The sequence below is a fragment of the Trichomonas vaginalis genome, chromosome III, assembly GCF_026262505.1.
Source record: "Trichomonas vaginalis G3 chromosome III, whole genome shotgun sequence".
Taxonomy (NCBI): Eukaryota; Parabasalia; order Trichomonadida; family Trichomonadidae; genus Trichomonas; species Trichomonas vaginalis.
In genome coordinates, this window is record NC_067205.1 from 6,850,856 (window position 1) to 6,878,628 (window position 27,773).

The 27,773-nt window shown below is 32.8% G+C and overlaps 15 protein-coding genes and 1 pseudogene across 16 annotated transcripts, besides 3 other annotated features; 5 read left to right on the forward strand and 11 right to left on the reverse strand.

The window, feature by feature from the left end:
- Positions 1-18,521: part of a mobile genetic element that runs on past the window's edge.
- Positions 5-439, reverse strand: TVAGG3_0655050 (uncharacterized protein; the record flags this gene model as incomplete). The annotated part of the gene is made up of 1 exon (XM_051241787.1): positions 5-439. One exon carries the CDS (start codon positions 437-439, stop codon positions 5-7), a length of 435 nt encoding a protein of 144 aa, XP_051088374.1.
- TVAGG3_0655060 (uncharacterized protein) lies at positions 485-745 on the forward strand (the record flags this gene model as incomplete). The annotated part of the gene is made up of 1 exon (XM_051241788.1): positions 485-745. One exon carries the CDS (start codon positions 485-487, stop codon positions 743-745), a length of 261 nt encoding a protein of 86 aa, XP_051088375.1.
- Positions 2,575-3,615, reverse strand: TVAGG3_0655070 (annotated as a pseudogene). Its single transcript has one exon. A coding segment is annotated over exon 1 (1,041 nt).
- TVAGG3_0655080 (organellar and viral DNA polymerase type B) lies at positions 4,050-4,916 on the reverse strand (the record flags this gene model as incomplete). Its single annotated transcript, XM_051241789.1, has 1 exon — positions 4,050-4,916. A coding segment is annotated over one exon (867 nt), but the record flags the coding sequence as incomplete, so codon positions are not given.
- TVAGG3_0655090 (KilA, N-terminal/APSES-type HTH, DNA-binding family) lies at positions 6,439-7,174 on the reverse strand (the record flags this gene model as incomplete). The annotated part of the gene is made up of 1 exon (XM_051241790.1): positions 6,439-7,174. A coding segment is annotated over one exon (736 nt), but the record flags the coding sequence as incomplete, so codon positions are not given.
- On the reverse strand, positions 7,263-7,592 carry TVAGG3_0655100 (organellar and viral DNA polymerase type B; the record flags this gene model as incomplete). The annotated part of the gene is made up of 1 exon (XM_051241791.1): positions 7,263-7,592. A coding segment is annotated over one exon (330 nt), but the record flags the coding sequence as incomplete, so codon positions are not given.
- Positions 7,986-8,306, reverse strand: TVAGG3_0655110 (organellar and viral DNA polymerase type B; the record flags this gene model as incomplete). Its single annotated transcript, XM_051241792.1, has 1 exon — positions 7,986-8,306. The coding sequence occupies one exon, from the start codon at positions 8,304-8,306 to the stop codon at positions 7,986-7,988; it is 321 nt and encodes a 106-aa protein (XP_051088379.1).
- On the reverse strand, positions 9,348-10,241 carry TVAGG3_0655120 (integrase core domain containing protein family; the record flags this gene model as incomplete). The annotated part of the gene is made up of 1 exon (XM_051241793.1): positions 9,348-10,241. A coding segment is annotated over one exon (894 nt), but the record flags the coding sequence as incomplete, so codon positions are not given.
- On the reverse strand, positions 10,282-11,835 carry TVAGG3_0655130 (keratin-associated protein family; the record flags this gene model as incomplete). Its single annotated transcript, XM_051241794.1, has 1 exon — positions 10,282-11,835. One exon carries the CDS (start codon positions 11,833-11,835, stop codon positions 10,282-10,284), a length of 1,554 nt encoding a protein of 517 aa, XP_051088381.1.
- Positions 13,260-14,036, forward strand: TVAGG3_0655140 (uncharacterized protein; the record flags this gene model as incomplete). The annotated part of the gene is made up of 1 exon (XM_051241795.1): positions 13,260-14,036. One exon carries the CDS (start codon positions 13,260-13,262, stop codon positions 14,034-14,036), a length of 777 nt encoding a protein of 258 aa, XP_051088382.1.
- On the reverse strand, positions 14,301-14,915 carry TVAGG3_0655150 (uncharacterized protein; the record flags this gene model as incomplete). The annotated part of the gene is made up of 1 exon (XM_051241796.1): positions 14,301-14,915. One exon carries the CDS (start codon positions 14,913-14,915, stop codon positions 14,301-14,303), a length of 615 nt encoding a protein of 204 aa, XP_051088383.1.
- Positions 16,453-17,124, forward strand: TVAGG3_0655160 (uncharacterized protein; the record flags this gene model as incomplete). The annotated part of the gene is made up of 1 exon (XM_051241797.1): positions 16,453-17,124. One exon carries the CDS (start codon positions 16,453-16,455, stop codon positions 17,122-17,124), a length of 672 nt encoding a protein of 223 aa, XP_051088384.1.
- Positions 17,350-17,877, forward strand: TVAGG3_0655170 (protein of unknown function, DUF4107 family; the record flags this gene model as incomplete). Its single annotated transcript, XM_051241798.1, has 1 exon — positions 17,350-17,877. One exon carries the CDS (start codon positions 17,350-17,352, stop codon positions 17,875-17,877), a length of 528 nt encoding a protein of 175 aa, XP_051088385.1.
- Positions 18,522-20,316: 1,795 nt separating the features above from the next.
- Positions 20,317-20,364: a mobile genetic element.
- A 2,684-nt stretch (positions 20,365-23,048) lies between these two features.
- TVAGG3_0655190 (positive regulation of cilium movement) lies at positions 23,049-24,438 on the forward strand (the record flags this gene model as incomplete). The annotated part of the gene is made up of 1 exon (XM_001300697.2): positions 23,074-24,384. The coding sequence occupies one exon, from the start codon at positions 23,074-23,076 to the stop codon at positions 24,382-24,384; it is 1,311 nt and encodes a 436-aa protein (XP_001300698.1).
- Positions 24,439-24,751: 313 nt separating this feature from the next.
- Positions 24,752-25,424, reverse strand: TVAGG3_0655200 (peptide alpha-N-acetyltransferase protein; the record flags this gene model as incomplete). Its single annotated transcript, XM_001300698.1, has 1 exon — positions 24,819-25,421. One exon carries the CDS (start codon positions 25,419-25,421, stop codon positions 24,819-24,821), a length of 603 nt encoding a protein of 200 aa, XP_001300699.1.
- A 460-nt stretch (positions 25,425-25,884) lies between these two features.
- Positions 25,885-26,024: a mobile genetic element.
- A 25-nt stretch (positions 26,025-26,049) lies between these two features.
- Positions 26,050-27,641, reverse strand: TVAGG3_0655230 (peptidyl-arginine methylation, to symmetrical-dimethyl arginine; the record flags this gene model as incomplete). The annotated part of the gene is made up of 1 exon (XM_001300699.1): positions 26,050-27,636. The coding sequence occupies one exon, from the start codon at positions 27,634-27,636 to the stop codon at positions 26,050-26,052; it is 1,587 nt and encodes a 528-aa protein (XP_001300700.1).
- Positions 27,642-27,773: the final 132 nt, after the last annotated feature.

Genomic DNA, 27,773 nt, shown 5'->3' on the forward strand with positions numbered 1-27,773 from the left:
CTATTTACTTCATTATTCTCACTCTTCTTCTTGGCATTCGTGGTGGAAGTTGTTTCTTGACATTTTCAATGAACTGTACATTCTCTTTTGTCTCAACTTCTTTCACTGGTGGGTCAGGATTCTTTGACTCGGTTTGCTTTTCAATGAAATTCACGAACTTTGCAATAAGCTCTTGGTTCGTTATTGAAAGAACATCTGGCTTCTTTTCTTCTTGTTCTATTGACTTTTCAGTTTGAATAGAAGGTTTTATATGGGCTTCGTGGACTTCACCCTTGCCATACACCTTAATGTTGTCGCTCTCTGCATTCGCTAATGGAACCTTTCTTTTTCTTACGTATATTTTACCATCTTTACTCTGACTTACATAATAGAAAGGATGTTGTATTCCTCTGCCGTCATTTAATATAATAGACTCTCGTTCTGATTTTGACAAGCTCATTTTACATCGGTTAAAGTTTTAATTTAGTTTTTTATCTACAGTCAAATGACTCAGACAAGCCCTACGGACAAGACCCAAGGGGTCATAGATGTTGAAGCATTGAAGAAAGAAATTCGCGAGCAAATTTTATCCGAACTGAAGGAACAAAAACAAGAACAAAAGCCAGAGAGACCAAAGAGAAAACTTAGTGAAAAACAACTTGCTGCATTAGCTGCTGGAAGACAAAAGAACCCACGTTTGCTGGCGAAGAAAGCTAGAGAAGAAGCTGAAGCAAAAGCTAAAGAAGCTGAAGCAAAGAAAGAGTAAATGATTTATTTTTATCCGAATTAAATGTATAGACAAATACCTTTATCTGTTGCGTTCAGTAGTGAAAACCCTGACGTCAAAATAAAGGGGAACAGAGTAACGTTTAAGTTTCCAACAGACTGGATTGTGAACATAAATGAAGAGAAGTACATTGGCATAACATCTATGTATATAACACGTGCATTTAGGAAAGTTGACTTTATACTTCAAGTCGAGATAGAAAATGACGAACAGTCTTTAAGTGTCCAAAACATTCACATATACAAATACTTTAAAGACGATACAACATTTTGCAATGTATGATTTCTTAATGAAATGTTCGAGAAAAAGTTCAACATTGAAGTACAAACTTTACAGCCTTTACGTGAGTTTCTTGCACAACTGAAAGAAGAAGGTAGTCAGCCACAACTTATAGACTTTCATTATGAATTTAATGAAAATGAAGATGGAACACATGACTGTCAGTTTGTTGTATATTCACCATTCAATGAAGTCGCTAAAGAGAAAGAAAATCCATTACGTATAAGTTTCAAATCTCTGAACCAAGTGATGATTTCAAGAATGTTTTCAATTATGATGCAATGCTTCCGAGGAAAAATGAATTTTCAAAGATTGTAACACCTGGCATTTGGGATAGAAAGCAAGCTATATTATATTCAAACTTAATAAGTAAGGGAGTTGAAAATGAGTTCATTGGTCATACAAGAACTTCACCACTTCCTAACCCTAAATACTATAAATTAACTGGCTTCAATCGTGAGTTTTGGATAGACATGTTCTCCACTCATGACCATAACTGCCCAGTGTTCTTACCTCCAGACCATAAGGACTGTCTCTACATTGAAGCACAACTCTTAAACTCTACCATCGCAGTATTGTAAAATCTACGCTAGCTTTATTTTTATCACGAATGACCTCATTTGCTGACAAAAATAAATGACCTCATTCATGACCTCATTGCTGACCTCATTCATGACCTCATTGCTGACAAAAATAAATGACCTCAGAACTTCAACTTACGAATAAAGCTTGTTTTAGTCGTTATTGAGAAGTTAAACTTCTCTTCAAAGCAAGGTTGACATGACTTACATAAGTCAAATCCAATCTCTTGACCGTCATAAAGTGCTTTATATAACTTCATAACACTGAACTCAGAGTCTTTGTCAAATTTTCCTTGCGGAACCATTAAACCTTTATCTTCATTGAAACACTGAACAGAGTCAGGAAACATTTCATTAGCGGTTAAAGCAATAACATCTTGCTTCACGCCTTTCATTCTGCAGTGAAATGCAACTTCATTTAAATCGTTAGTGAGTAAGTCTATGTAGGTCTTCTTTCCACAAAATATTGACTTGTATGCTAAACTTTGTTTTCCAGGTGTTATTTCTGCGAAGTCGCTATGAAACTGACCAAGGTTTTTACCAATGAGAACTCTTCCATAACGTTTCTCAAACTCTTCAGCTAAACGATGGATATCTTCATTGTAGAGATGCATACTGTCCGTATCGCTATAAAAGATGTCCATTCCTAAGTCCTCAGCAGTACAGAATACTTCACACATTATTCTCTTCGACATAGATAGAATATTAACACCAAGTGGACAGAAGTTAAAGTGTCTGCAAATGCTTTTCGTTAGCTTGAAAATAGTTTTATCTGAACCATCCAAACCTTCGAACTTCACTATATGGTTGTAGTTTCTGATGGCATATCTTATAGCATCTTTGTCATTTACTATGGTTATTTTTGACTCAATAGGAGATAGAATAGTTTTGCCATAAATACTGTTCAGAATGAGCTTTATATTTTCTTGCAAAGGATTTCCTTCTTTCTTATACTTTAACCTTAACTCAAACAACTTCTTTACTTCATCTCTTATTCTAATATCTCTGTTTCCATCGTAATAGTATCCTTGCAACACTTCACATTTGACACCTTGATATTTTATGAGGTCTTGTAATGTTATATGGTCAACATACATTAAACAGCAAGTGTTTGAACTTCTGGGAACGTTAAGTTCTGGATTTAGTTCAGGGTCACAAACTATTAAAGGAAAGTGTCTATGTATTCCAATCTCTGTTATCTTAATGAGAACAAAGAAGCCAGACATAAACTTTTCACCAATGGGTTCCTTTTGGTCGTCATCGAATAAATGTCTCATGAGATACTCTGTGCTTAACATCTCATCCTTCAATACTTTGGAATTCCTTCTAAAGTATAAAGTCTTGCTATAGCTGATGGATATAATGAAACAGCGTCGAAGTCAGCAATGAGTTTCTTTTCGCTCTTTTGTTTCATGTTATCTGACAACATACATCTTCCACCTTGAATGCATCTCGAAATAAATTCTCTTGGTTTATTTGAGAGGTCATATAAATTTCCATTCGGGAAGTACACTCTGTTCTCAAATAATTTGTTAGCAATTGAACAAATACTAACGTAGTCATAAACGTTTAAATCAAACTCTTTCAATAAGTCATTGCGGAACTTACAAAACCTTCTCTTAAAATTCTTACATCTTGTTTGCAATAAAATGTGCTATATTTTTCTAAGTCGAAGTGGTTTTCATCTATTCTGCAACCTTTGATGGAATCTATGTTTTTCATAAATGTATCTGCATCCTGGATAAACTTACATGCTTCAGAAATGACACCAGTTCTGTTGTCATTTGCTAACAAAGTACTGCTGTAGTAGTTATATGGAAATACTTCTTTCGGTCCTGTTTGTAAGTTAAACATAGCAGGAAATAGTTTAAGCTTCTTATTTATAACACTGTAAGAGTCTTTTATAATAATTGCCCTTCCTTTATATAAGCCAGTTATTTGCATTGTTCGTGAACCTTTAATGATGGGAGTTCCTTTCACTTCTGTCATGTGTCTTAAGATGAAGTTTATATCATACTGAGGTTATGGAAATATATTAAACTCTTGTCAGGAAGTCGTTCCAAAAATTCTGTTGCACAGTTCTGACCCCAAATGCTTTCACTCACTGAACCATCTTCACTGTCATAACAGATGTTAAAAGCTTTATGAAAGCCATCGGTACTACACTCAAAGTCAGCAAAGAAAACGTGCTCAGGAATGAACTTGCACTTATTTTTATTTACTTCTTTTGACTCTGCTTTCTTCTTCAGTTGTACACAATACTTTGGAGCATATGTCAAATCTTTAAATGGTGCAAGGTTCTGTTTATATAAGTCAGTCGTATATGTGAAAAGTTCTCCATAAGAAATAGGTTCGAAATATTTGCACTCCCACAATGTTTTCATAACATCCCATAGCGGTGTAGTTCTATCATAACGAACTACATATTTGTTCTCTCTCTTTGTATATATTTTCATCTGTTTCTCAATGTTCATTCCACCACACTCCTTCAAGATTTCTTTGTAATTTCTGACGAAGTATGTTGTCATTGGAAGTCTTTCGTTTAGCATGTAGTGGTCTTCAACAAGAAGTAGGTCAATAGTTCGAACAGTTTCACATTCTTTTGGTATGTATCTCTTTATTTCATTATATCTTGAGTCATTGAAGTAACCAATGGTAACATTAAATGCTATACCTGTTGCGTCAGAAATTTCTTGTACTTTACTTTGAGGAAAGTCTCTAACACGAATGACTTCTCTCATGTGGTCAATAGTTTCTTCATTTACTCCAGCCTGAATGCAAGCATAAACGAAACAATTGTCTTCTGTCATAAGTGTTGCAGTTCTTTTGTTCAGTTCATTGAAGATTTGGTAGCGTTCAAGATTTATAGGTAATGTGCAAAGATACTTCCAGAACTGACCGCTTCTCTTCTTATAAAACTTCTTTTCACCATTATCTTTCCAAAAGCTTTCTATAAGTGCTGGGTTTCCTGTTTGCTTAAGAGCTTCCAAAATGGCTTTCTGGTCATTTGTCAGTGTGCTTTCATCTCTATATGGTCTCTTTTTTGGTTTGCCTTTCTTTACATCTGACATCGTTAAGCCTTCATATTCTGTTAAATCATACATCTTTATTTCAGTAAGATTCTTTATGTTTGTCAAGAAGAAGTCATAGTGCATTTCAACAATACCTGCGGCATTTGCTTCTATCTCTGATATAAAGTTCTCCTTCAAGAGCTGATGTAGTAATGTTCCAATATTATTGAGGTTTAACGTAGAACATTCATACTTTCCACCAAGTTTATAACATACCATCCATCTCTGTTGTGAGTTTATTTTAATCTTCTCTAAGAGTCTCATGAAAACCTTACCGAAATGTTTGTGTAAATATTCTCTGTTTGGTTCATCTAAAGCTTCGATGTTAAAGTCAGTGAGTCTATTGCCTGACTTCACATTTCTCTTCCTATTCTCTTCATCTTTCTTTAACCATCTCTCACCTTCTTTTGGTTTGTCGTCAATGGAACGAATGACATCGTTAGCTTTGCGAACTTGTTCTATAGCACTTTTAAACATCTCTCTTCTCTGTTGTTTCAGTGTGTCGTCTCTCTTTCGTGTTTCACCAACGTTCGCATTTGTTATGTCAAACATTTCTCTTCTTACTTCATGAGGTACTGAACGTCTATGATATAAGTCAATAGCAACGTCATTTAAAGGAAAAGTTCTTGCATTTATGAACTCATGAATTCTATCATAAGTTATTTCACCATTATAGTCATTGAGGATGTCAGCGAGTGCTTTTTTGTTTGTTGCGTAATGCTTTGCAACATCTATATTAGCTTCTGTAAGAAGTTGTTTTATTTCCGAGTGTTCTAACTTAGACAACTTCCGATACATCTTTAGTAGGAAATAAAAAAATATTTTTTGAAAAAATTAGATTAGATTTTTTAAAGTTATTTTTCAAAATAATTTAATATTTTTATTTTAATGAAACACATGCAAGATTGCAAGTTCTTTTCATACAATGCTCTCGCTAATGCCATCAAGAATGAGTTCAATAATGCTTCAAATGTTAATGTTATCTTTAACAAGAAGTTTGTGAAAGAATCTAAGTTTGGTCAGTATGTCAGACCATTAGCTATCGTCATTGACCGCAAACGTTATACTTCACAAGAGTTAGCAGTAGTTTTGAAACAAAAGAGTTTCTTCGTGAATGTCAAAGATACTCATTATACTGTCATAAAGAACTCTAACATTGACTTCTTCAGTATTGCTTTAAATCTTTCCGAACAGAAAGAATATAAGAAGGGTGAAACATCTGTGAAATATTATCCTTCATCTCTGAAGACAATAACGAACAAAGATGTTATACAGAAATTCTTACCAAAGGTTGAAGAAGCTTCAATTGACATTGACGAAGGAAGTGAAATGGTTGAAGAAATTGACCCTGACGTTATTTGAACAAAAATATATTTTTGGTTAGTCTTCATATCGATATTTTACAACAATTCCCCAATGTATAAACTTTTCATACGCTTTTTCATAAGCTTTATATACCTTCAGAAATTTTGCATAATCTTTAGAAGCATTTAGATATTGTTTAAATGCTTTGTATGTCTTCAGAAATTTTGCATAATCTTTTACATGTTGTTCGTTCTCTTCTTCTGTCATGAGTTCCGAATATTCTAAATTCATTTTTTTTCATATGAGATAAAATTTTATAAAAAATAAAATTAGCTTAGATTTTTTTATTCTTCCTCTTTGAAGTTATCGAAATATTCTGTTATTTTTTCCTTCAGTAATGGTAAGTCTTCTTTGAAGGTAAGAATTGTACAACCTTTAATATCATAGTGTGTTTGAGGAAGAGTACTTTTGACAATTTCCTTTATTTGCTCATTCGGTGTCATTGAAATCGGTAAGTTTTCACGATAGAACCAGTTTCTGTCAGATTTATATATTTTAGCGAGGTCATAAAAGCTCTTGTTGTTTCTTCTCACTAAATGCAACATAACCATATCTCTATCTTCTTCTTTCTCCATCTCTTCAGCGTAAATCATATACTTATAGCTTTTTTCCTTTCCTTTTGGTACTGAACGTGGTATTCTTTTCTGTATGCTTTTGTCTTTGGATTCAATGACTTCATCTTTTGCTTGAAGTTTCTTTTCCATCTCTCCACGTTCTGCTTTATATAGTTCATCTAACATCATGAAAATATAACAAGCATAACGAGGTGAAGCCCACATTGCTACAGCGTTTACTAAAAGTCTATGAACATAATAACCTTTCAAACCAGGTGCCAAATTCTTGCGATTTTCGTACGGAATCTCTTCTCTCGGTTTTCCGAGGGAAGCAATCATATGAGGAAATTCTTCTAAAAGTTCTTTTGTCTGTTGGTTTTCAAACCAATGATATGCTTGCTTTGTAGAACGAAGAGCATTCATTATACTTTGCATTTGGTACATGTCATCTTTGACTGAACGAATGAGACGTAACTGTTTGTTATACTGTATGTATTCGTATTCTTCATTTATAGCTTCATGGACTATAACTGTTGTTGTGTTCTCTGATGTTGTCATTACTGTCTTTACATACAAAATAAAAAAATAAATAAAAATAAAATTAGCGTTATTTTCTGACTTTCACAAAAGACCAAAAATAAACGCTTTACATGTATTTTTCAGCAACTTCGTCAAATAATTTTATAGCTTTATCTATCTCATCTACTTCAAACGTTTCTTTACCTTTCATGGGAGCACCATACATTTTCTCAAACTTTTCAAGTAGTTCTGTTTCTGCAGCTCTCATATCATTAACGAACACAACCTTGACTCTATTGACTGTACTGTCATATCTTTGAGTTATATTATATGTTCTTCCTATCTTATATCTCTTTGTATTGAAGTCCTTCGGTTTCTGAACGATGTAAAGTAAGCCTTCACTGCAACGTTCCGTATCGAATGAACCATAAGTTATGAAGTTATATCCAACAACTGGGTCTAACCATAACAAAACTATTGGTATAAGACTTTTGTCTATAAGATATGCTCTTGTTCCATGAAATGCTACTGATATCATAAGCTCAGGATTTCTTGTCAAAATTTTCTGAGTTGAAGCATTTCTAACCCAGTCGTTTGTTTTCTTTCCAGATGGTGTTATAATGTCTGACAAAGAATATTTGTTGTATTTCTTTGAGTATCTTACGTTTAAATCACCTATTCTAACCACTTTGGTGTCATTGTCTATCTTTCTAACTGTTTCAAACTCAATGTTTGACATTACTGTCTTTACATACAAGATAAAAATTTTTCTTAGAAAAAATAATGTTTATGTTAGCATGTTAGATCTAACACGTTTTCTAACCACTTTTCTAACATCGAAGAAAACTATTTACAAGCGTTTTACATGGTATATGTTGCGATGGTTCATGACTTTAAACAGTTTTGTAGCTTCTATTTCTTCACGAAGGATATCAAAAATTTTAACTATGCCGAAGGTTTCTTTATATTTCTTCTTGACATCAGATAATAGGAAATCGTCAGCAGTTGGATAGTTTTTGTTCAGAAATGCTAACATGTCCATTTTATCTTCTGCTGGTTTCTCTACTTCTTTCTTTAAGTCAGCATAGTCGTTTCTCATACGTTCTATCTCTTTGACGGAGTAGTTATATTTCCTCATTGCTGCTTTACATTTTGAACATTGCGGATTCATTTTTGCGTTATACCTTGAAATTTGACCTGCTATAACAACTAAGGCGTCAATGGTTTTCTTTAACTCAAAAGTTGTTGGTTTTATTTGTCCATTCCATATTTTACATCTTTTATCTTTATCTCTTATCTGCCATACACATTCAGCAACTAATGAAACAAAGTTGTCGTATGTCTTAAACTCCCCAGATTTATATATGTCAGAGATGTTCTTATATACCATGTCGCAATCTTTGTCCATAACTTTATGGTTGCAATGATATCCTAGAAACTCATAGTTTACTTTACGTATGAACTTCTTTATTTCTACTGAGTCAGTTGGTTTCACTTCTATTTCATCGAATTCATGAATAGTGAGCTTTTGTTGTTGGATTTCAGGCAATTTGGGTAAATGGTCAATAATATCCTGCATGTCATAAAGATACTGTTCATTTGTTTCATCTTTCGCACTACAGTCTAAATTACTTGTTAAAAGTTCTTGCTTAATTCTTTGTATTTCTGTCTCAAAAGTATATGAAGAAGGAATGAAGCTTTTCATCTCTACTAACATAGATGTTGGATTCATAACTAAAGAGTTTGGTGAAGTTGTTGTTTGAAGTGTTGTAGAACCTATTGTTGAAATCATATCTTTACATACAAGATAAAAATTTTTCTTAGAAAAAAATTAGCGTTATTTTTCTTTCATAAGGAAATGTCAAAATTCATGATTTTCGAAGTTTTAGACAATGTTAGAAAGTGGTTAGAAAAGTGTTAGATCTAACATTCTAACATAAATAAAGTTTATGTTAAAATAAATGGTACCATTAATGATATCATGACTGTTCTCGTTCATGTCTGATTTACATCTAATGAAAAAGTTTAGAAGAATTTTCTTATTCCTTCTGGGCTATTTTTGTCTTTCCAGTACTCCCGCTCTAATGGTCCCAGATGTGTTGGCTTTGACTCTCTCAAGTTCTTAGATGGTATATACATCTTCAACGCCTCCTTCATATCTTACTTTATAAGTGTCATCGTTTATGTTATAGTTAAGTATTTCAATAACCACTCCTCGCTTTGCTTCGTCAATGGTTTCAGCAAGTTTGCCATTACTACTTTCGACTAATTTATGACGAGGATAAAACGCAATAGAGTCGTCAGCAGCTTTTATAAGATATCCATTACCTTGCGTAGAGTCTACGATATAATAATTTCGACTTAACCTTAAACGTTTCTTTGTCAACGGCTTGTCGTCAAGAACTACACGAACTTTTGTACCAGGAATGAGGGTAAATTGTGTTGAATTTCTGATATTTTGTGTTTGGCTTCGTTTCTTTTGTATATACTTTTCTTCTTGTTGTTGTGTCATTGAATTTGGTGTATGTCCTGTTGTAGAGTGTGTTGAGGAATTATATACTTCGAGAAAATGTTTCATTGTTTCTTCGGTAAAGTCTCGCTCTTGGTTTAAATCTCTGAGCGTTCTTATGAAGCGGTTTATGATGCCGAGTATGTTATGGTTATGGTCTTCAGTAGTGTAGTGAGTTATGTTATGCTTAATGAGAAAATCTGTGATTTCATTGCTGAGGTATGCACTGTCTTGGTCTGATGTTAAAGTACTTGGGTTATGTTCTGCTACAAACTTTTGTAAAACTCTTAACACTTCACGAGTTCCTTTATTTTTCATTGGATATGCTTTGCGAGTGTTAACATTAATGAAGATGAGGAATGGTTTATGTCCTCCTTTTCTGCTTTGAATGAGAGTGTCAAATTGGTATGCGTCAGGAGCGTTGGAGTAAATTGGTAAAAAGTAGTCGTAAGGGTTTATTTTTGTTTGATGTACAACATTTTTGTCAAAGAACCTTTTCACTTCAGCTCTGTTAGTAAATCCCCGACTCTTTGCAGCTTCATTGAACTTCTTAAATGACCTCCATGGATGTTGTTCGAATACTTCTTTCAAGCTCATTTATGTAAAGTTAAAGATTTTATTCAAGGCTCAAGCGCGTTCATTGAACGCGGTACCATGCGAATACAGTCACAAATGGTGGCATATAATCTTTACCCAAGCCTGTTGGATTTGTTGTGAAAGTGTGTGAATGATTTCCTGTGGTTCCACAGAAAATACCTGCGCTTGAATCTACTGGGTCGCTTGAAATATCATATCTATCCATTCCCTGTCTATCCGAACCTGCTGCAAGATTTCTATAACCTCTTTTTGTTATTGAATGTGAATGATTACCTGTTGTGTTTGTAGTTCCCGTATGAGTGTGCGGTGGAAGGTTTGCTTCTTTAATTTTCTTCGAACCCCCTGTTTGCTTTGAAGAGTTAGCACAGTATAAGAATTTGTCTACAATCTGCTTCCACGTACCCAAACCCAGAACTGTTGCTGGATTTGTTGAGTTCATTGACGTATAAATAGAGCCTATAGGATATAATGTTTGAAGTATTTCTGTCTTTAATGTTTGAAGCTCTGTTTTGTCTGCTTTCTTATCTAACATTGTTGGTAGTTCATATGCTTCAAAGTTTCTGGCATGATCTCCGATATTCCTGCAACTGTTATCTAAATTGTTTAGTGTATCTTTTACGCTTGTACTTGGATTCTCTAAAGGTGCACTTGAACCAAGGGTATAGTTCAATATTATGTCGTCTGCTCTAACAGTAGTGAAGGATTTATGTGTATGTTCTTTGTCAGCTTTCTTATCTAACATTGCTGGTAGTTCATATGCTTCAAAGTTTCTGGCATGATCTTCGATATTCCTGCAACTGTTATCTAAATTGTTTAGTGTATCTTTTACGCTTGTACTTGGATTCTCTAAAGGTGCACTTGAACCAAGGGTATAGTTCAATATTATGTCGTCTGCTCTAACAGTAGTGAAGGATTCATGTGTATGGTTCTTGTCGGCTTTACTGTCTAAAGAAGTTTGAAGTTCATTTATATCGGAGATATTGTGTTTATGAGATTTCAAAACTTTGTTCATTGCTTCGAGTTCAACTTTGTCAGCTTTACTTTTAATAGCATCTTCAAACGTTATTTTTGCCTTAACTCTCAATGTAAATCTTGGTTCAACTAATACACCGTTAACATTGAAAGTAGAGGCATAAATTTCACCAGAATAACCAAATGCTTCTGGTGCTTTAGCTACATCATACTGTACAGTACAGCTTATGTCATAACCTTTAGCACGAATGTATTTATATCTTCTTTCATTAACATTTTTTGTCTTCGCTTCATCACTTCGTGTTAAATATCCATGGTAGTCCGTTATAATCTGTTCATCTGAAGTTATATAATGAACGTGGTTCTTGACTTTATCACTCAGAGCTAAAAGCTCATTTTTGTCTGCTTTTTCGGCTAATTTCTCATTAACATCATTCACTTCTAATTCAACTCTTCCGCCAGAACTCTTATTATCATTAATCTTTTTCATTAATTCGGTAATTACGTCATAAAGACTATATTCTGTTTTCGGTTTTGTAAATAATGAGTCAAAATTTCTTTTCATCATTACATCGCTGACATTAATGATATCACCAATTCCTTTTTCATTTATTCTCTTCATTAATTCTGCAATAATGACGAATATATAATCTGTTAATTTATTCTCTTCATCGAGGGTTATAGAATGTTTTGAAATTGAATCATTAACTCCTCTAAATAAATCAATAACTTCAGGATACACGTTTTTAATGTCTCGAATAACCCGACCAGTATCCTGTTGTTCATGTTCTTCGTTCCCGTCGTTACGTGGTTTTATATCTCTAACCATCATCAACGCAGCCATAACCGGAGGGTTTGTTGCTATCTGTTCGAAAATCCGTCCGTTATGTATGGTATATCTAAATAATTTCTTTGTGTTTGTTAAAACATTTGAAACAAGTCTTTTAAAACCATCTACAAAATTTCCTGTTTCACCTAATGTTCTTGCAGCATTTACAAGCTCACCCATTCCCGCTTTTGACTCCAAAAACGTCCATATTGCATTTATTTCACTCTGTATAGTTGTCCATTCAGCGAAACTAACACCCGCATTCGCTAAGCTGAAAATGAAATTCAGTGGATCGAACTTAATTCCACCTTCTTTTTCAATTTCAACGAACTCACTAACATGAGATTTTAAATATTCTTTCGTTAAAATTGTTTTCCCCGATGTTATGTCATTAACGAAACTATCACCGTCAAAAGTTAACGAATTCAATTTCGTCGTTGATGCTTTTATTTCATACACCGCTTTATCGATAGTTTTTGGCTCACCTTCTTTAGAAGCATATGAAACATTAATGAATGAATTATATGTATTCATGAATGAATTAAAATCAATGATTTTCATTAATGACACCTTTAATGATTCATTTACTGTCGAATCCCTTAAAGTAATTAATGAACTGTCATTTATGAAAGGTACACTGCAAACCGTCGAGTTTGGATCAAATGCTGTAGTCGGCTGGGGAATATTAATGATATAAGTCATTAAATCATTAAGTGACGTAAATAATGTTGTCGTTTTTGATTTAATTTCTTTAGCATCTGTTATATACGGTAATTTTATTTCTGTAGTTTCTGAATTAAAGATATTCGCTAAAATGTTTTGTAAACTGTTTTGAACAGCTGTGTAAACCGTTGAATCCGGAACCCTTACGATTTCACCATCCTTAATAAAAGGCATTGTACATGGCGTAGTGCTTGGGTCAAATCTTTCGGGATTATAATTCAACATATATTCTAATGCTTCATATACAGACTTATATACTGTTGTGTCGTTCTTCATGACAACTTCACCATTTACAATGAATGGCATAGTACATGGAGTTAAAATAGGGTCAAACTTTTCATAGTCCTTCCATGTTATGTATTTCTCGGTATTTCCATCAGAAATAACAATATATTTGTCAGTAAGTGTGAGAGAGTATTGACCAAAATATAAACGTTTAGCTCTGTCAGCTTCATACGCATATGCAGCTATACTCATATTTTAATGAGAATAAAATGTTGTTCTATTTGCAAAGTACAGACCCAAACGAATACGGGACAGTAAAGCTACAAACAAACTTAGGTCTACAGAATGAGGCGCTTGCATTCAGAATGGTTGACTTCAATACTATCGCTTCATTCGTTATAACAGATGAAACAGATTTCATGGAGCTTGAAATAGATGGAAAGAAGCATGAAATAAGATTTCACAATAATGTAGAATATAAGATGGAAACATTAGCTGGAGTGTTAAATGCTCTCATAAATACTACAATAAACAAGGATAACGAAGAAAACTTAATGAATGTTAAACTTATTGCAGGAGTTTTGAAGTTCAGTTATGCGAAGGAGTTTAAGATACCAAGAATGAGTCATAGAGTACAACTTCTTTTGGGAGCATACCATATGACATTTCCTTTGAAAAGTGTTGACAAAACGATTGAGATGAAATCTGTTCCATACGTATGTTATGGTAATTGTTTGTACATTGAGTCAAAAATAGCTAATGTCACAGGTATTTCAGGAGTTAATAGTAAAGGTTCAGTAGAATATAAATCCTTCTGTTATGCAGTCAATTCAATGTTCATTCCAAACGTTCCTGTCATAGCAACTCATTTAGGTAAATGGGTTCGCATTAGTCCTCATAATTTGAAAGACATGCAATTCAGACTTGTTGACTTTCAAGGAGAGCCTGTAGAACTGAAGGCACCAGTGCGAATGACTGTTGAAGTTGACTTTTTAGAAAATATTAAATGCAACAGCTTACAAGAGAACTCAGAGCTAAAAATATAAAGTATGAATGTTATGTATTAGGTCATGAACTTTGGTTGTTGCTGTTTGATGAAACAAATGAGTTAGTTATGTCAGTCAAGAGAACAGAAAAATATTGTGTTAGTGAAAACTGCACCAAGTCAATAAGATTAGGTTTGCATTATGAAGATGAGTTCGATACTGTTGAAGAAGTTTTGGATAGATATTACAAATTGCTAACTTGAAATTTTTTTTGACTGACGGTGCAAAGCGCCAAGATGGGCTCAAAGAGCCCTCCTGACTGCTTTAATTTACTAAAACATATTTCAAACAAAGTTTATATTCTGTTGAAAGTTTTGTATACTCGTTCGAATATTTATACTTAAACTCAACTCCTGTAGTTCCTGGTGTTTCAATGATGCGGATGTTACCTATTTTCATGAATAGTGGAGTTTGACCACAGCATTCGATTTCAGGGTCGAGATAGTCAATGACACATTGTTTCCCTGTTATTCGTGAGATAACATTTTCAAGGTCCTCCTTTGTTAGAATTATTTGGTTCTTGCTTATAAGATTTGTCAAAAGCTTCTTATCGTCTTTGAGTAAAATTGTTTGGTATAACTGAAGAAGGTAATGGTCTACGTTATCTGAAGGATTTGTTTGAACATTTGTGTAAGGATTGTCGTTGGCTTCTCTTGAAAGAATTTGGTCCAGTGGTGGATACTCTAACTTAACATCTGATGTAGCGTTAGCGTTTGAAGCTGTGTTTAAATTCACGGATTTCAGCTCTGGTTCTTTTTCTTTCAAACACTCTGAACTATAGTTCTTTATGACAATATTGTTTGTCGTTCGTGAGTCAACATTTGATGTTGGTTCAATTGGAACATTAACGGCACCAGCTAAGATGGATTTGCTTCTCATTTCATATAGAATAAAAACCTTTTATATGTATGAAATGAACAATATACTCGACAAGGGTTTGAATGTAAAGCTAACGAATGAAAATATTGTTGAATTCACTGAGACAGGAGCTGTGTATAAAGATGTAGAACTACTGAACAAAAGAGCTAAGGGAAGAAGCAGGAATATGAACAAAGGGTGGAAGCCTATAAAATTTATGTCAATGATGGCTCAGGAGGTTCAAACATAAAGTATGCAGAAAGTTATAGAGTTTATGCGCTAAAAGGTGAAAAGCCTTCATTTAAGAACAGCTATTCTAACCCATATCCTCAAAAGCTAACGGATGGGGAAGTGGATGATATGAATGACAGCAAAAATATTAACAGAAATGGCGACAGAGATGCATGGAATTTGTTTACCATCAGTCAATTGAAGGTTAAACTTTAAAACAATGTTGGTCGTTCCCATGGAATATTTTTTGACTTTAATGGTATTAGTCATGATATGAATCTCAAGGTATGAACGAGGAGAGATGAGAGACTTATATGCTTCCCAAATTTCTTCAAAAGGTAATGTTATACCTGACTGTTTCCAAATGAGTTCAATATCATAGCGTGAGAAACCTTGAAAGATAACGAAGTCAGTTATGAGACGTTTTATGTTTAAAGCAAGAAAACGCCATGTTTGCATAAGTATTGCTACAGTTAAATGGTAATGTCTGACTTTAGTAATGATGTTAGCTAATGGTGAGTCTGGTTTTGACACTAAACCTATACCAGCGAAGTCGTCGCAAACGAGCAGAGTGTTTGAAGGATACTTTTTGAAGGGGTATTTTGAAAGTTTTGATAGAATGTAGTTTGTCAGTCGTTTCATATCGTAAACTCCTGAGTACTGACGTAAGTGGTGTTTGTCAATAATTCTTTCCATCTCTTCTGAAGTCTTTTGCATTCCTGACTGTATAAATTCAACGATGGCATAATATTTCCTCTTACGTCGAATGTAACGTTGAAGAAATTCAATGAGTTCACTGTCTGGAACTTTAACGACAGAGGCTTGAACTTTTGACATAAATGTTTTCGCTGTTGAATCCATAGAGTCTGAAGTTGCTGATATAATGATTTGGTCATAGTAAGAGTCATTTCCTAAACGTTCTGTTATGAGTATATGACGAATGAGGTTAAATGTCTTACCTGAACCCATCTTTCCACAATAGAAATACACACCATTTGAACAGAACTCATAATCTTTGCTGAAAGGAAGAATAAGAGAAGAGTTAAGTTTGTCTGTAGTTTCATTCATGTCTTCATCTACATCATGTATTAAATGCTTCATTTTATCTCCATTAAAAATGCAAGTCAGAAATATTCAGAACATAGCACCGAGTCTAACTGACAAGAGTATAAAGATATACTATGAACACGTTATGATGAAACCTACCAAAATTCAAGAAAGTCAGTATACTTATGAATATCCAAGACACTGGGTAGAGTATGTAGGAGGTGAGAAAGCTATTGAAATCAGACAGGTTCGAAGTATTCCAGCAGGAAGAACAATATTATTGAAGAACTTTAATGTTTTGAGATATAATGATGAAACAAAGAAGCAAGATAGTTTCCCTGTTGCTGTGTATGTGAACTTAGACACAGGAGATGACATGAAAGTTTTTAATACAAAGCTTCAAACGGTAGTGAGAGAACAACTGACTGCGGAAGGGCATCCATTACCTTCAGAAGTTACCATAGCATATAATTTTGAAACAAACTCAATAGATTTTAAAGTCATCTCTGCAAAGAAGTCGGGATTTACATTTAATGAAGCAGATGTATATTCAAATGAAAACTTCAAAGCTATTGCATGGTTAGATAATGACGATTGCTTTAAGAAAATATTTAAATTCAGTGACTCAACGATGTCAATAGATGACCTTCGTGGAATGTTACCATCGACGTTTACAGTTGAAGGTTCAGCAGGATTGCTTACAAGATTGTCAATTGGTGGCGTTTGGTCTCGTGAGAACATTGTTATAAAATCCAGTATAAGTGAATTTGCTGAAGAATCTATATTATGTCTTTCAAACTATATGTATTCGCCGCCGAAGCATTATAGTATAACAAACTTTGTCAGTAAGTTTAACATAAGACTTGTTGAACCTTCTTCAATGAAAGATGTTGTGCTACCTAAAGATGGAAAGGATGGACTCATTATTGAGATGATTTTAATTGCATATTAAATGAGCTTGTTTTTGAAGGTCATTCATGATGAAATAACTGTTGTAGAAGATGTTAGCAATTGTTCAGACATTTTATTGAGAATAGATGAGATAAGAAAGAAGTTAGATAGACCGCAAAGCGGTGAGGGCGAAGCACGTGAGAATGTTTATGTTTCATTGACTTTCTCCAGTAACGAGAACTTTTATGAGATAATATTGAAGAGAGATGATTTTAATATGGTGTAAATGGTAGCTTGGGCAGCTTTAGGCGCAATGGGAACAAAAGCATTAGCATTTGGAGCAAAAGCACTTGGAGCTTATGACGCAGTAAATAAAATGAGTGGAGGAAGGGTTTCAAAGACATTAGATGCAAATAAAGGAAAGATTGGAGGCTGGGTTGCAAAGAAGTTAAGATTAAATAAAATAGGGCTCATAAATAAAGCATCCAATTTGGTTGCGACTGAGTCAGAAAATGCTTTAGGAAAGGACGATGAGTTTGCAAAACACGCAAAAGACTTTAATGACCAGATGAAAGGTGAAACAATGCATTTAAATAGAGTCGATGGAACTAAAGAAAATGTTTCTTCTCCACCAGTAGTTCTTCCGTATGGTCCCTATGGAATGTATGGAAACCCTTACGAAAGACCATTTGACCCATTGACTGGTGGAAGTAATTGGTATCATTATGGACGAAGAAGAAAGACAGTCAAGTTGGAGACAGACGTGAAGAAAGCAACTAAAAAGAAACCAAGGAAGAGAGTTATAAAGCAATGAATTCAACAGGGTAGAAATGAGGTTAGAAATCGGGTTAGAAATCGGGTTAGATCTCACCACTTCACCTAAATTTATTTTTGTGCTATGTTTTCATACGTGTGAGGGTGGTGATATCATTTATTTTTTATTTTATTTTTTAAAATTATTTTTATTTTATTTGGATGCAATGACAGAACAAAAGCAACTCATACAAATCAAAACATATAACAAACATACATTTAAACATTTATTCTTCCTTCTTGAGCATAACATGTTCTTTCAAATACATCCGAGACCAGTTGACTTTTCATTGACTGTTTATAAAGATAGAAATAGTTATATCATTAAACCATACGATGACGAAGGTAAGTTATGTAAATTGTACGTTAAGAAGTTAGAGAAAGTTTATGGCTTCAAGTATGACTACAATAGGGTTAACACTGATGATGAAGATATTGAGGAAAATTTATGAGAACAATAGTGAAGTTGTTAGTGAGAACGATAGTGAGGTGAAATTGTTGGCGGCTTTGTAAATATTTAAGGTTAAGTTAGTTTTTGCGTTCATGTTGTAAAATATACGTTAACGGTTTTGTAAAGTGTCAAATTCACAAGTATTGGGTAAGGTGGAACGCAGTGCCACCATACCCAAGACTTGTATACTAACTACTTTTTCGTTAATTCAAAACTTGATTCTATCTTTTCCTCAGGATATTTTTCATTAGGATTAAAGTCTTTATATGCTAAAGCGTAACGAATCATTGAAGCATTCGATGATAAAGAAAGATTATGAAGCATGTCAATTTTATAAACAAATGTTTCTTCAATAATTTTATCAATTGGGTCAATCATAATTTCAACATCTTTATTGCAATAATGAATAAAATATTCTAATCTATTCTTAAAGTTTTTAGCATCATTGAGATATATTTGATAATCACTATCTGATATAGTTTCTTGAGTTAATGCTGAATAAAATGAATCTTTCGTGAATGGTTCCTCTTTATATAATTCTTCTTCGTAATTCTCCCATGTGATAAATTGATAAGGGAAAAAGGATTTAACACGTGATTTATTGTTTCCGAAATCTTGAGTGAATTGGTCTAATGTCCCACCCGCTATATAATTTCTGATGTCAATAAATCTCAATTCATATGGAACGTTTGTTTTCTTTACAATGATTTGCTTAAATTGTGAAGATGAACCCAGCATTGATTTTATTTTCCATTTTGCAGTGTTTAAATCACGAAGAATTAAATTTAAATCAAACTTTCCCGAATTAAAACCTATGATATTCACTTTATTGAATTCCTCATCTAGAAGTTCTTTAAATGCTTCCTTCTGTTTTTCATTTAATGTATGGGACAAAGTCCCCGCCGTTTGCGACTTCAATAATTCATTGTATTGACTCATATTTGATTCAACAACTAATGAACAGGTTGAAAATAAAAACTCAATCCAATCAGAAATAAAAGAATCACTCGAAGTTAAGCAAAAATTCCTCGTATATGTTTTATCGTTTAATTTAACCGTTGATGATACCATGAATGGTTTTAAGTAAGCATTCAAAGTTGCACACTCAGAAAGTTGTAATTCTTCTTTAGTCTCTAATGTTTCAAAGTCAAAAGTAATATAATATCTTGTCGGTTTATAATATTTCTGCAAATTGTGAGCTAATAACCACTGATATATCTTCTGTTTCGTAATATGTGGTGCATATGGTTGCTGTGTCTTTTGCAACTGAACGTCTTGAATTAATCTTCCATTATTTTCTTTACATTTCTCACAATGCTTTAAAAATCTTCTTTGGTTTTTCCTTTCTGGATCATCACGGATAGAATAAACTTCTTCTTTACAAAAACACGTAAACAGATGAATGGAAACGTACTATATTTTCATAAATGTAGTAATCAGCGTGTCAGCTTTTGTTTATCATGTTCGAGTCAAAATGTATTAACTTGTAATAAGAAATATTCGAAGATTATATGAAGTATTGAGCATTCTTTGTAGAAATATTTGTAATTCATTACTAACATATATAATAAAGTTGTTTTTTTTTCCTTATTGCAATAATTTTGTCTGATTTTAATAACTTTTCATGTATACGAGTTGTGTGAATATGCATCATAATATGCGTAAATATACTTATTTGCGACGAATAATGTGGTTGCATAATGGAGGTGCTAAATTTTGATTTTTAATATGGGGCTTTGGTATGTATAGTATATGTTCTTATCCCAACGTAGGAGTATTGGTGCAATATGATTAAAATTTACGAGGTTGATCTAAATTGAATAATTCTGGAGTATAAATCACAATGCAGCTAATTCTATGTTAAAGATAGATACAGATTGTAGTAATCAATTAGGAAGTACAAATTCATTCTTTCATTTCTGTCGTATTGAGCAGAAAGGAAGAGATCATAACCCTAGGAAAAAAAGCCCAAATTTGTCACTTTTCATAGTACGTTAAACTCAATTCGCTCGGCGAATGCCGAGCACACGTACTCATCATTCAACATAATATTCTCATTCTTTGGTTATTATAGTGCCAGACAACACAAGATTTCAAAGAATTACTTGAGTTTTCAATTAATCTTAATCCGATTTTAGATTTATCGAGAACTCCATCATCACAATCACATACTTCAGTGCGGTAACTACAATTATCCATATACAGAAGGAAGTTCTTTTCGAACAACTCATTTGGAGTCTGTTTTGGAAAGAACTTCTTTCTGTCCGACTTAATTTCATAGTTCCTGATCAACCAAAAGACAGAAACCACACACTATCTACTTAGGAAAGGAGTTCTTTCTAAATCTTCCTTAAATTGAGATTTTACGAGAGATAACCCTTCTATTGCACTTAAAAATGAACATTTTGATATCTTTAGTATCACACATGGTCATATATAGTATTTCATCTACATGAATACATTCATCTTTCGAAGTCTCTCATTAAATGGGAGGCTTCGAAAGATGAATCGTTTTATTCATACAACTTTAAATCTCGAACACATTTAGAGAGTGAGTATATCATTTTATTCTTGTTTTGAGTTTATTCTGATTCAAAATTGCAGTGAAAACAGAAGTTCACACATCATATCTGAATGTGAGCTCATCTATACTTATACGAGCTCAATACCTCCACTCTAAGCATAAGAGGTGAAGTTATATAAAAATTATCAGATGCATTGAAGTCTCAAAAGTATTGCCTGAATGCTTGTTTCATATTTGTCCAAGTAGTTTCAATGAATAAATGTATTGTTTTTTATAATTTCGATTTATTTTTAGAAAATATTCAATATAACCTTTATTGTGTTATTTACATCTCATAAATTCTCTGTCTAAATCATATAAAAGCGCGTTTTACCCCTATGAATCAAGAAATTCATTCAATATTCATGGTATATTTATTAAATTTATACGATTTACTAATAATCAATATTATATCCTCATAAATAGCAATATATTTTGGTAATCTATGATAATCATATACAATATTTGAAATCAAATTTTCATTAGTTTAGGTTCCTTGTTAATAGTAAACCATTATATTTATTACTAATAATAAAATCTATGTGTCGTATTGAAATTCAATAAAATTACTTATTCGGTCCAAAAAAACAAATTAGATAAAATTTTTCTTTTTTTATGTAATTTTTGTTTTTCATTTTTCTCAAGATCCTAAGTTATGTTCTAACTTTTGACATCATATCCTATTATGCTAGGCTATATATTATAGCATATCCAAAAGGCAAGGAAATCTATCAGAGAAGCCTTTTTGACCTATCGTTGCCCTACCTCTCAAACCTGCGGAAATCAAAATAATTCAGAAAAGTTTTTGATCTTCTCAAAATAATTCAGAAAAAATTGGTTCAAATGCGATCGTATTCAATTTTTTCCTTATTTTAATCATGAATAAATATTTACTCTTGCATGTTGGTAATGAGTTTTAGTTTTTCAATTGATTTTTTTCTGTTCAATTTTTATTCTATGTGAACGCAAGATAAATGGATACTCCATTCAGTTTAAGTGTATCTGCAAATATTGCTTTTAACAATATTAAATTGATATGGTAAAAAAATTATGTCCATTTTCAAAATTCACGTCATTCTCTTTGTTTTAGGCATACCTATCATATTTTTTAGAATTATAAATCGGATCCAAATGCAATGTCAGAGAATACGAGCTTAAAAAAAATCTGCAATCATATTTTAATAGTTAGTAAATTTTAATTATACAATTGATTTTACACATTATGTATGTTCTAGAAATTAAATATTTCTAGCATTTAATAACTAGTAATGTTTAATTTGCAGGGAAATGTTTTGCATTAAATGCTAGAAATATTATGCACACAAGCTCATAGTAAAAGTGTGATTTGATTCACCTAATTGACATTCAAATCAACTTAATTTATTTAGCTTTCTTATATACAAATAAGTTTCATGTATTAATGCATTGTCCACTATACGTGAGTGTTCTTTCTCAAAAACTGTCCATATATATTGATTCAGACTTCAAATTTTATTCAACAAGAGAATTTTCTATTTTAGGCTTCCATAAAAGTAATTTGAAAATTCCATTGAGTAAATTTGGAGTAATGTCTGATGCAAAAAGTCAAATCATAAGTAATTTCTTGTGAAGAAAAATATCAAACTCCAAAATCATTTAATTTACAAATTTTTATTGTACATGAATTTCGCTCCCTAATGCTTATCGTATTACTTTTCAACCAGGCTAATTTATAAAATTCTAAATCAATTCTCATAAAAACACATTTTGAATATGAGAATTAGCGTCACTTGCATATTCTTATTCTAATGTGCCTGAAAATAACCCAAATTAAATATTTTTGTCGCTGCAAATTCTGAGTACATTTGTTCATTTCACATTATTATTTAAAAAATAAATAACTATTTGCCCATAGCTATTACTATGTTTGTAAATTATTTCAACTTTTCATAACTCATTCAAATCTTTACGGAAGATTCAATAAGACTATATTACTCATATCTTGAATAATAAAATATCAGATTTTAAATTTCAAAAGTTTAATTGAAAATCTTCATTGTAATTTGAAATAGGATTTCTATTTTGTTGTTCTAATGATATTTAACAAAATCTGTTTTCAAAACAATTGACAATCTTATAGAAAAGATTCAATGTCAAAAGAAATTTTTCGTGTACGTTATCCAAAAATATTAATCCTCAAAAAAATGCTTTCTCGCGGAACAAAGATTGAAGCTGGGAAAGTAAAATACCCTATTGTCAAAGAAGCATTTGCAAAATTCGGTATCGATATCACTCATGGTGATCCTGAAGCCAAAATTGTTTGGTTTGATGGTACAATTCCACCAGAGTTCTTTTTAACATTATTGCCTTACCAGAGACTTAACAAGATTCCAGGTATGGATTACATTTGCTTCAAATCCAACACATTCCAAGCATTAAATGCCTGCCGATATAAGTATCCAAAAGTCTATACGTTTTATCCATTAACTTTCCTTCTTCCATTTCAATATTCAGATTTTCAGCACGAGCATCTTCGCGAATGCAGTAGAACCCATCAACCAGTAACTTGGATTGTTAAACCTCGCGCTGGATGCTGTGGAAATGGTATCAAGTTAATTCAAAACACTTTTGAGCTTGCAGAAAAGAAAGATTCCTGTATAGTTCAAAGCTACATCTCTCCTTTCCTTGTTAACGGATACAAATTTGATTTTCGTTTCTATGTTTGCATTTCAACTCTTAATCCTTACACCGTTTTCATTTACAATGAAGGTATTGCTCGTTTTTGCACGAAAAAGTATTCTCCTCCAACGAGACAGACACTTGATGATAAATATTGTCATCTCACGAACACTGCAGTCAATGTAACCAACGAAGATGCTCCTCCTGACATGGATTTCACACGTAGAGCGTCCGAAGTCCTTGCAGAAATTGTTGCAACAGATCCACGCGGTGCTGGATTATGGGACAGAATCAAAACTGCTGCAGCATTGACTGCTGTGGCTATTTATTCCCCAATAGTTGCACAAGTCCTTAAAGATTCCCTAGAAAGAAAAACTCATATGAGAACTCAAGTTCAGCCACAAGACAAACTAAAGCACTCCGAGGAATATCCTAATCTCGCTCCACTCAACAAATATTTCCATATTATGGGTATTGATGTGTTAATTAACGATAAATGCGAGCCAATTATTTTGGAACTCAACGATCGTCCATCAATGCATGTTACCTTTGATTATGAAGAGCAGCTCAAGCCAAAGCTTATTTACGATGCTTTATCTTTAATTACAACAGATGGAACCCCTCCAGAAGCCGGAAAGACTTCTCCAAACTGGGAACAGATTCTCCCTGTTGCTCCAGAAACTGCTCTCGGTCAAACAGTCAGCGAAATTATGGACAGTTTCAGACATGAGTTAACTCCAAAGCTTGCTTTAATGAATTCCGCTAAGAAGCCTAAGTTCCCATTCAAGACTTCAACAAAGACAAAATTGCCACCTCTTAGACCCGCATGCCAGTAATTTTAATTCAAAATTATATTTTGTTTTATATATTGTTTTTATTATTCTTTGTAAATTACTTTGTTATATTAGCTATCTGCAAAACATCTTTTACTCTGCATTAATCATCAAAACTCATCGAAAATTTTCTATCGAATTTATAACCTGAGCTCGGAATGATAAAAATTTCTCCTATAACTTCGTGATGCAAAACAAATTTTGAAGCCTTAATAGCTTTAAACTTAGAGTAAATTAAATCGAGATTACTTATCGGTGTTTCCCTAATCAACATGAAAGAATTGCCATAAATTATCGACACAAATATAGGAAATTCATTGTATATCGACTAAATTAATGTAATAATAAAAGATTATATTTTTATCTAAAATGAATATAAAATGATAATCACAAATCAAGTTTACATCAATAGAATAACTCTATGGTGAGGAATTTCTTTATGGTGAAGCATAAAAGTATGGTAAGAAACATGGAACAACATCAACTGTCTTCATTTCTTGTTTAAGCTCATCACTTACTTCGACTGTTACAGTTGGTGGATTTTCTGGCTCTTTAAATTCGTGTAATGCCATGAAAATTGAATCATAGTTCTTTTCTGCGATCTTATAATAATTTGGTATTAACTTTTGGGCAATAAATCCACGGTTCTTATAGAATTCGAATCCTGAAACGTTATCTTTCATAATATGTAATAAAACATGGCCAGCTTGAAAATGATCAATATTAATTCTTGCAGTAACACGCATCAACTCTGTTCCAAGGCCCATTCTTCTAAATCTATCATCAATTCCGAAAGTTGAAATATATGCTTCTGTTTTATTTGACCATTTGCTTACCCAAATGCGGAGTGATGTGGAAACTCCTACAATTTCGGTTAAATCGCCAGTTATCTTTTCGAGAACAATTGATAAATATTTATTTGAAATGTATTTTTCATATGTTGCATCACTATATGTCAGTGGAAAGAGTTTTGTCTGTAACTCTCTGACTCCTGGGATGTCATCTTTAGTCATCCTTCTAATAAGGAACTTACTCTGCATTACTCCAGAAAATTTTGATCGGGGAATTTTCATTGATTCGAATACAAATAAAACGATCATGTATAAGCATGCTGGTTTTCATGCTTATTATTCTTCGTTTAACAAAAATTTAATTGCAATTGAAAGTGAGTGCCCAATTTTGGGATAATTTCTATATCATCAATTATGATAAGTTCTATACGCAAAAAAATTTAATACTAAAAATGTTGTAACAAAAAATGTTCATAAGATTTTATAGAAATTATAGAGTTTTTGATATCCAATTCCTAATACATTGTTGCATTTTGAAAAGTGTTCGCAAAATCATGTATTCATTGATTAAAAAAATAATTATATATTAATGAAAGAATATGTTTACTTACAAGCATAAAGTTGATAGATTTATAAAGAATTAGAACTACTCATATATCATTGAACTAATATAAAAGATTAAATTTCTTCTACAAGTTATAGATAGCTTAAGGGTGCCCTATAACGATAATGTAAACATCACAAAATTAACCTTATTAGAACTCGAATGAATGGATTATCCGGATTCTAGTTCTCAATATAATAACCTTAAAAGTGCTTTTCTGAGGGTGGTCTATCGTCTATAGGGCACCCTTAAATATAATAGATTTTTTTCAATTTAGTGAGCAGAAAGGCCGATTGAATAGGAGCGACCGAGAGAGTTCTGAATTGGCATTAGTTCTGGTTCAAGAACTGACCATTCGTACCAAACTCTTGATTCATCTGTTCTTCTACTAAACCATAATTTAATTGAATCGCCTTTCTTTACAAAAATTGGCTTCTTTATTGGAATGAAAATCTGGAACCAACTTTCTACTTCTTTCTTTGGATTATATGGGCTGTTTGATATATTTACATCTTGATATAGTTGGCAAGTGAACCATCCAGCGAATCCATGGATTGTTAAATCATCATTTACCTGAAAATTCAAAACCTTTTCAGTGTAAAAATTCGAACAATCTTTTGATGGATGAGTAAATGAGAAAAGTTCTTTTTCTTCAGAAGCTAAAATAGCTGAATTCATGGTCACAACGTACATTGTATCTAAGTCGCCAGAATTCGCCATAGACCATAAATGATGGCTAGAAATTGGACACAAAAATGAAGTGTAATTTGTTGGAATAGAAATTGCTCCTTCATTTAAGAATTGATTGCATCCGAACAAACATTCAGGAGATAATTCGTTATCGCCAATACCTCCTAAAAGTTCTGATACAAGGATATCTACCTTCTCAGGGAGCTCAATCTCCCTCATGTCGCCTTCAAAAACTGAAACTGTTGATGGCCAATCTTTTTTCAGTCTTTGTCTCAAAAGAACTGATGCTGCATGATTCTTCTCAATTACATAGATGTTAGTTGCACCTGCTTTGAGCGCTCTGTCTACCAGAGGACCTCTTCCTGCTCCAACAACGGCAGCAATCGCTTTTTCACCTTTGGTTTTAATGGCTTTTTCGATGGCCATTTGATATGAATCATATTTTGTATGATCTGATTCAAATACTTGGTACGTTGATGATGTCAGTTGGTTCGCTAATGGTTGTAATGGATTAGATAGTGTGTATTTGTAAGTTTTTTGAGAAATTTTATCAAATTTTGAATAAAGATTAGCAATTTTTGTCTCAAAGTTGGATAAATCAGTACTAATAAACGCTGGTATCTCTCTTTCTGTAAGTTCTTCTAAGATTGAAACGTATTTTTCTTGAATATTATTTTGATTGAAATGAGATTCTTGAAGAAATACATTACTAATGTTTAATGTCTTAATAATATTGTATTTTGATACTTCTAATGGGAAGTTAATTGCGCATGAAAGCTTTGGTGAGTAATTGCATAAAATGTGTAAGTCTATGAAATGTTGAGGTTCTTCACATAGATATATAAACAGTAAGTTAGGAACTTTGGATGTAAATTCAAGGATTTTAATTGCTGTTTCGAAGTTATTGGATGGTTCCGCAGTAAAAAGAATGATTTTAAGGGACAAATACTGGATAATTTCAACATTATCGTCATTTATTTCCGATATATCCATTAGTACTGCTAGTTTTTCGGGTAAAAACTCATCTTTGAATAAAACAGATGAGTAAAGACTGTTGTTAAGAGAAGAAAACGGGATGCATGAATAAAAGTTTACATTTTTGAGTAAAGATGCACGCAATTTTGCATATTCTTCCACTGAACGAAATTTGATTCCAATTTGTGCAACCATCGATAAATGAAATCAAGTTTCATTTATGATAGCTCTATAATATCCGATTTTAAATTCGTTATATATCAAACGGAGCACAGTCTTGTTGTCAAAAATTATGAAACCGCAAATCCAAATTTACGGGTTGAATTCGTTTG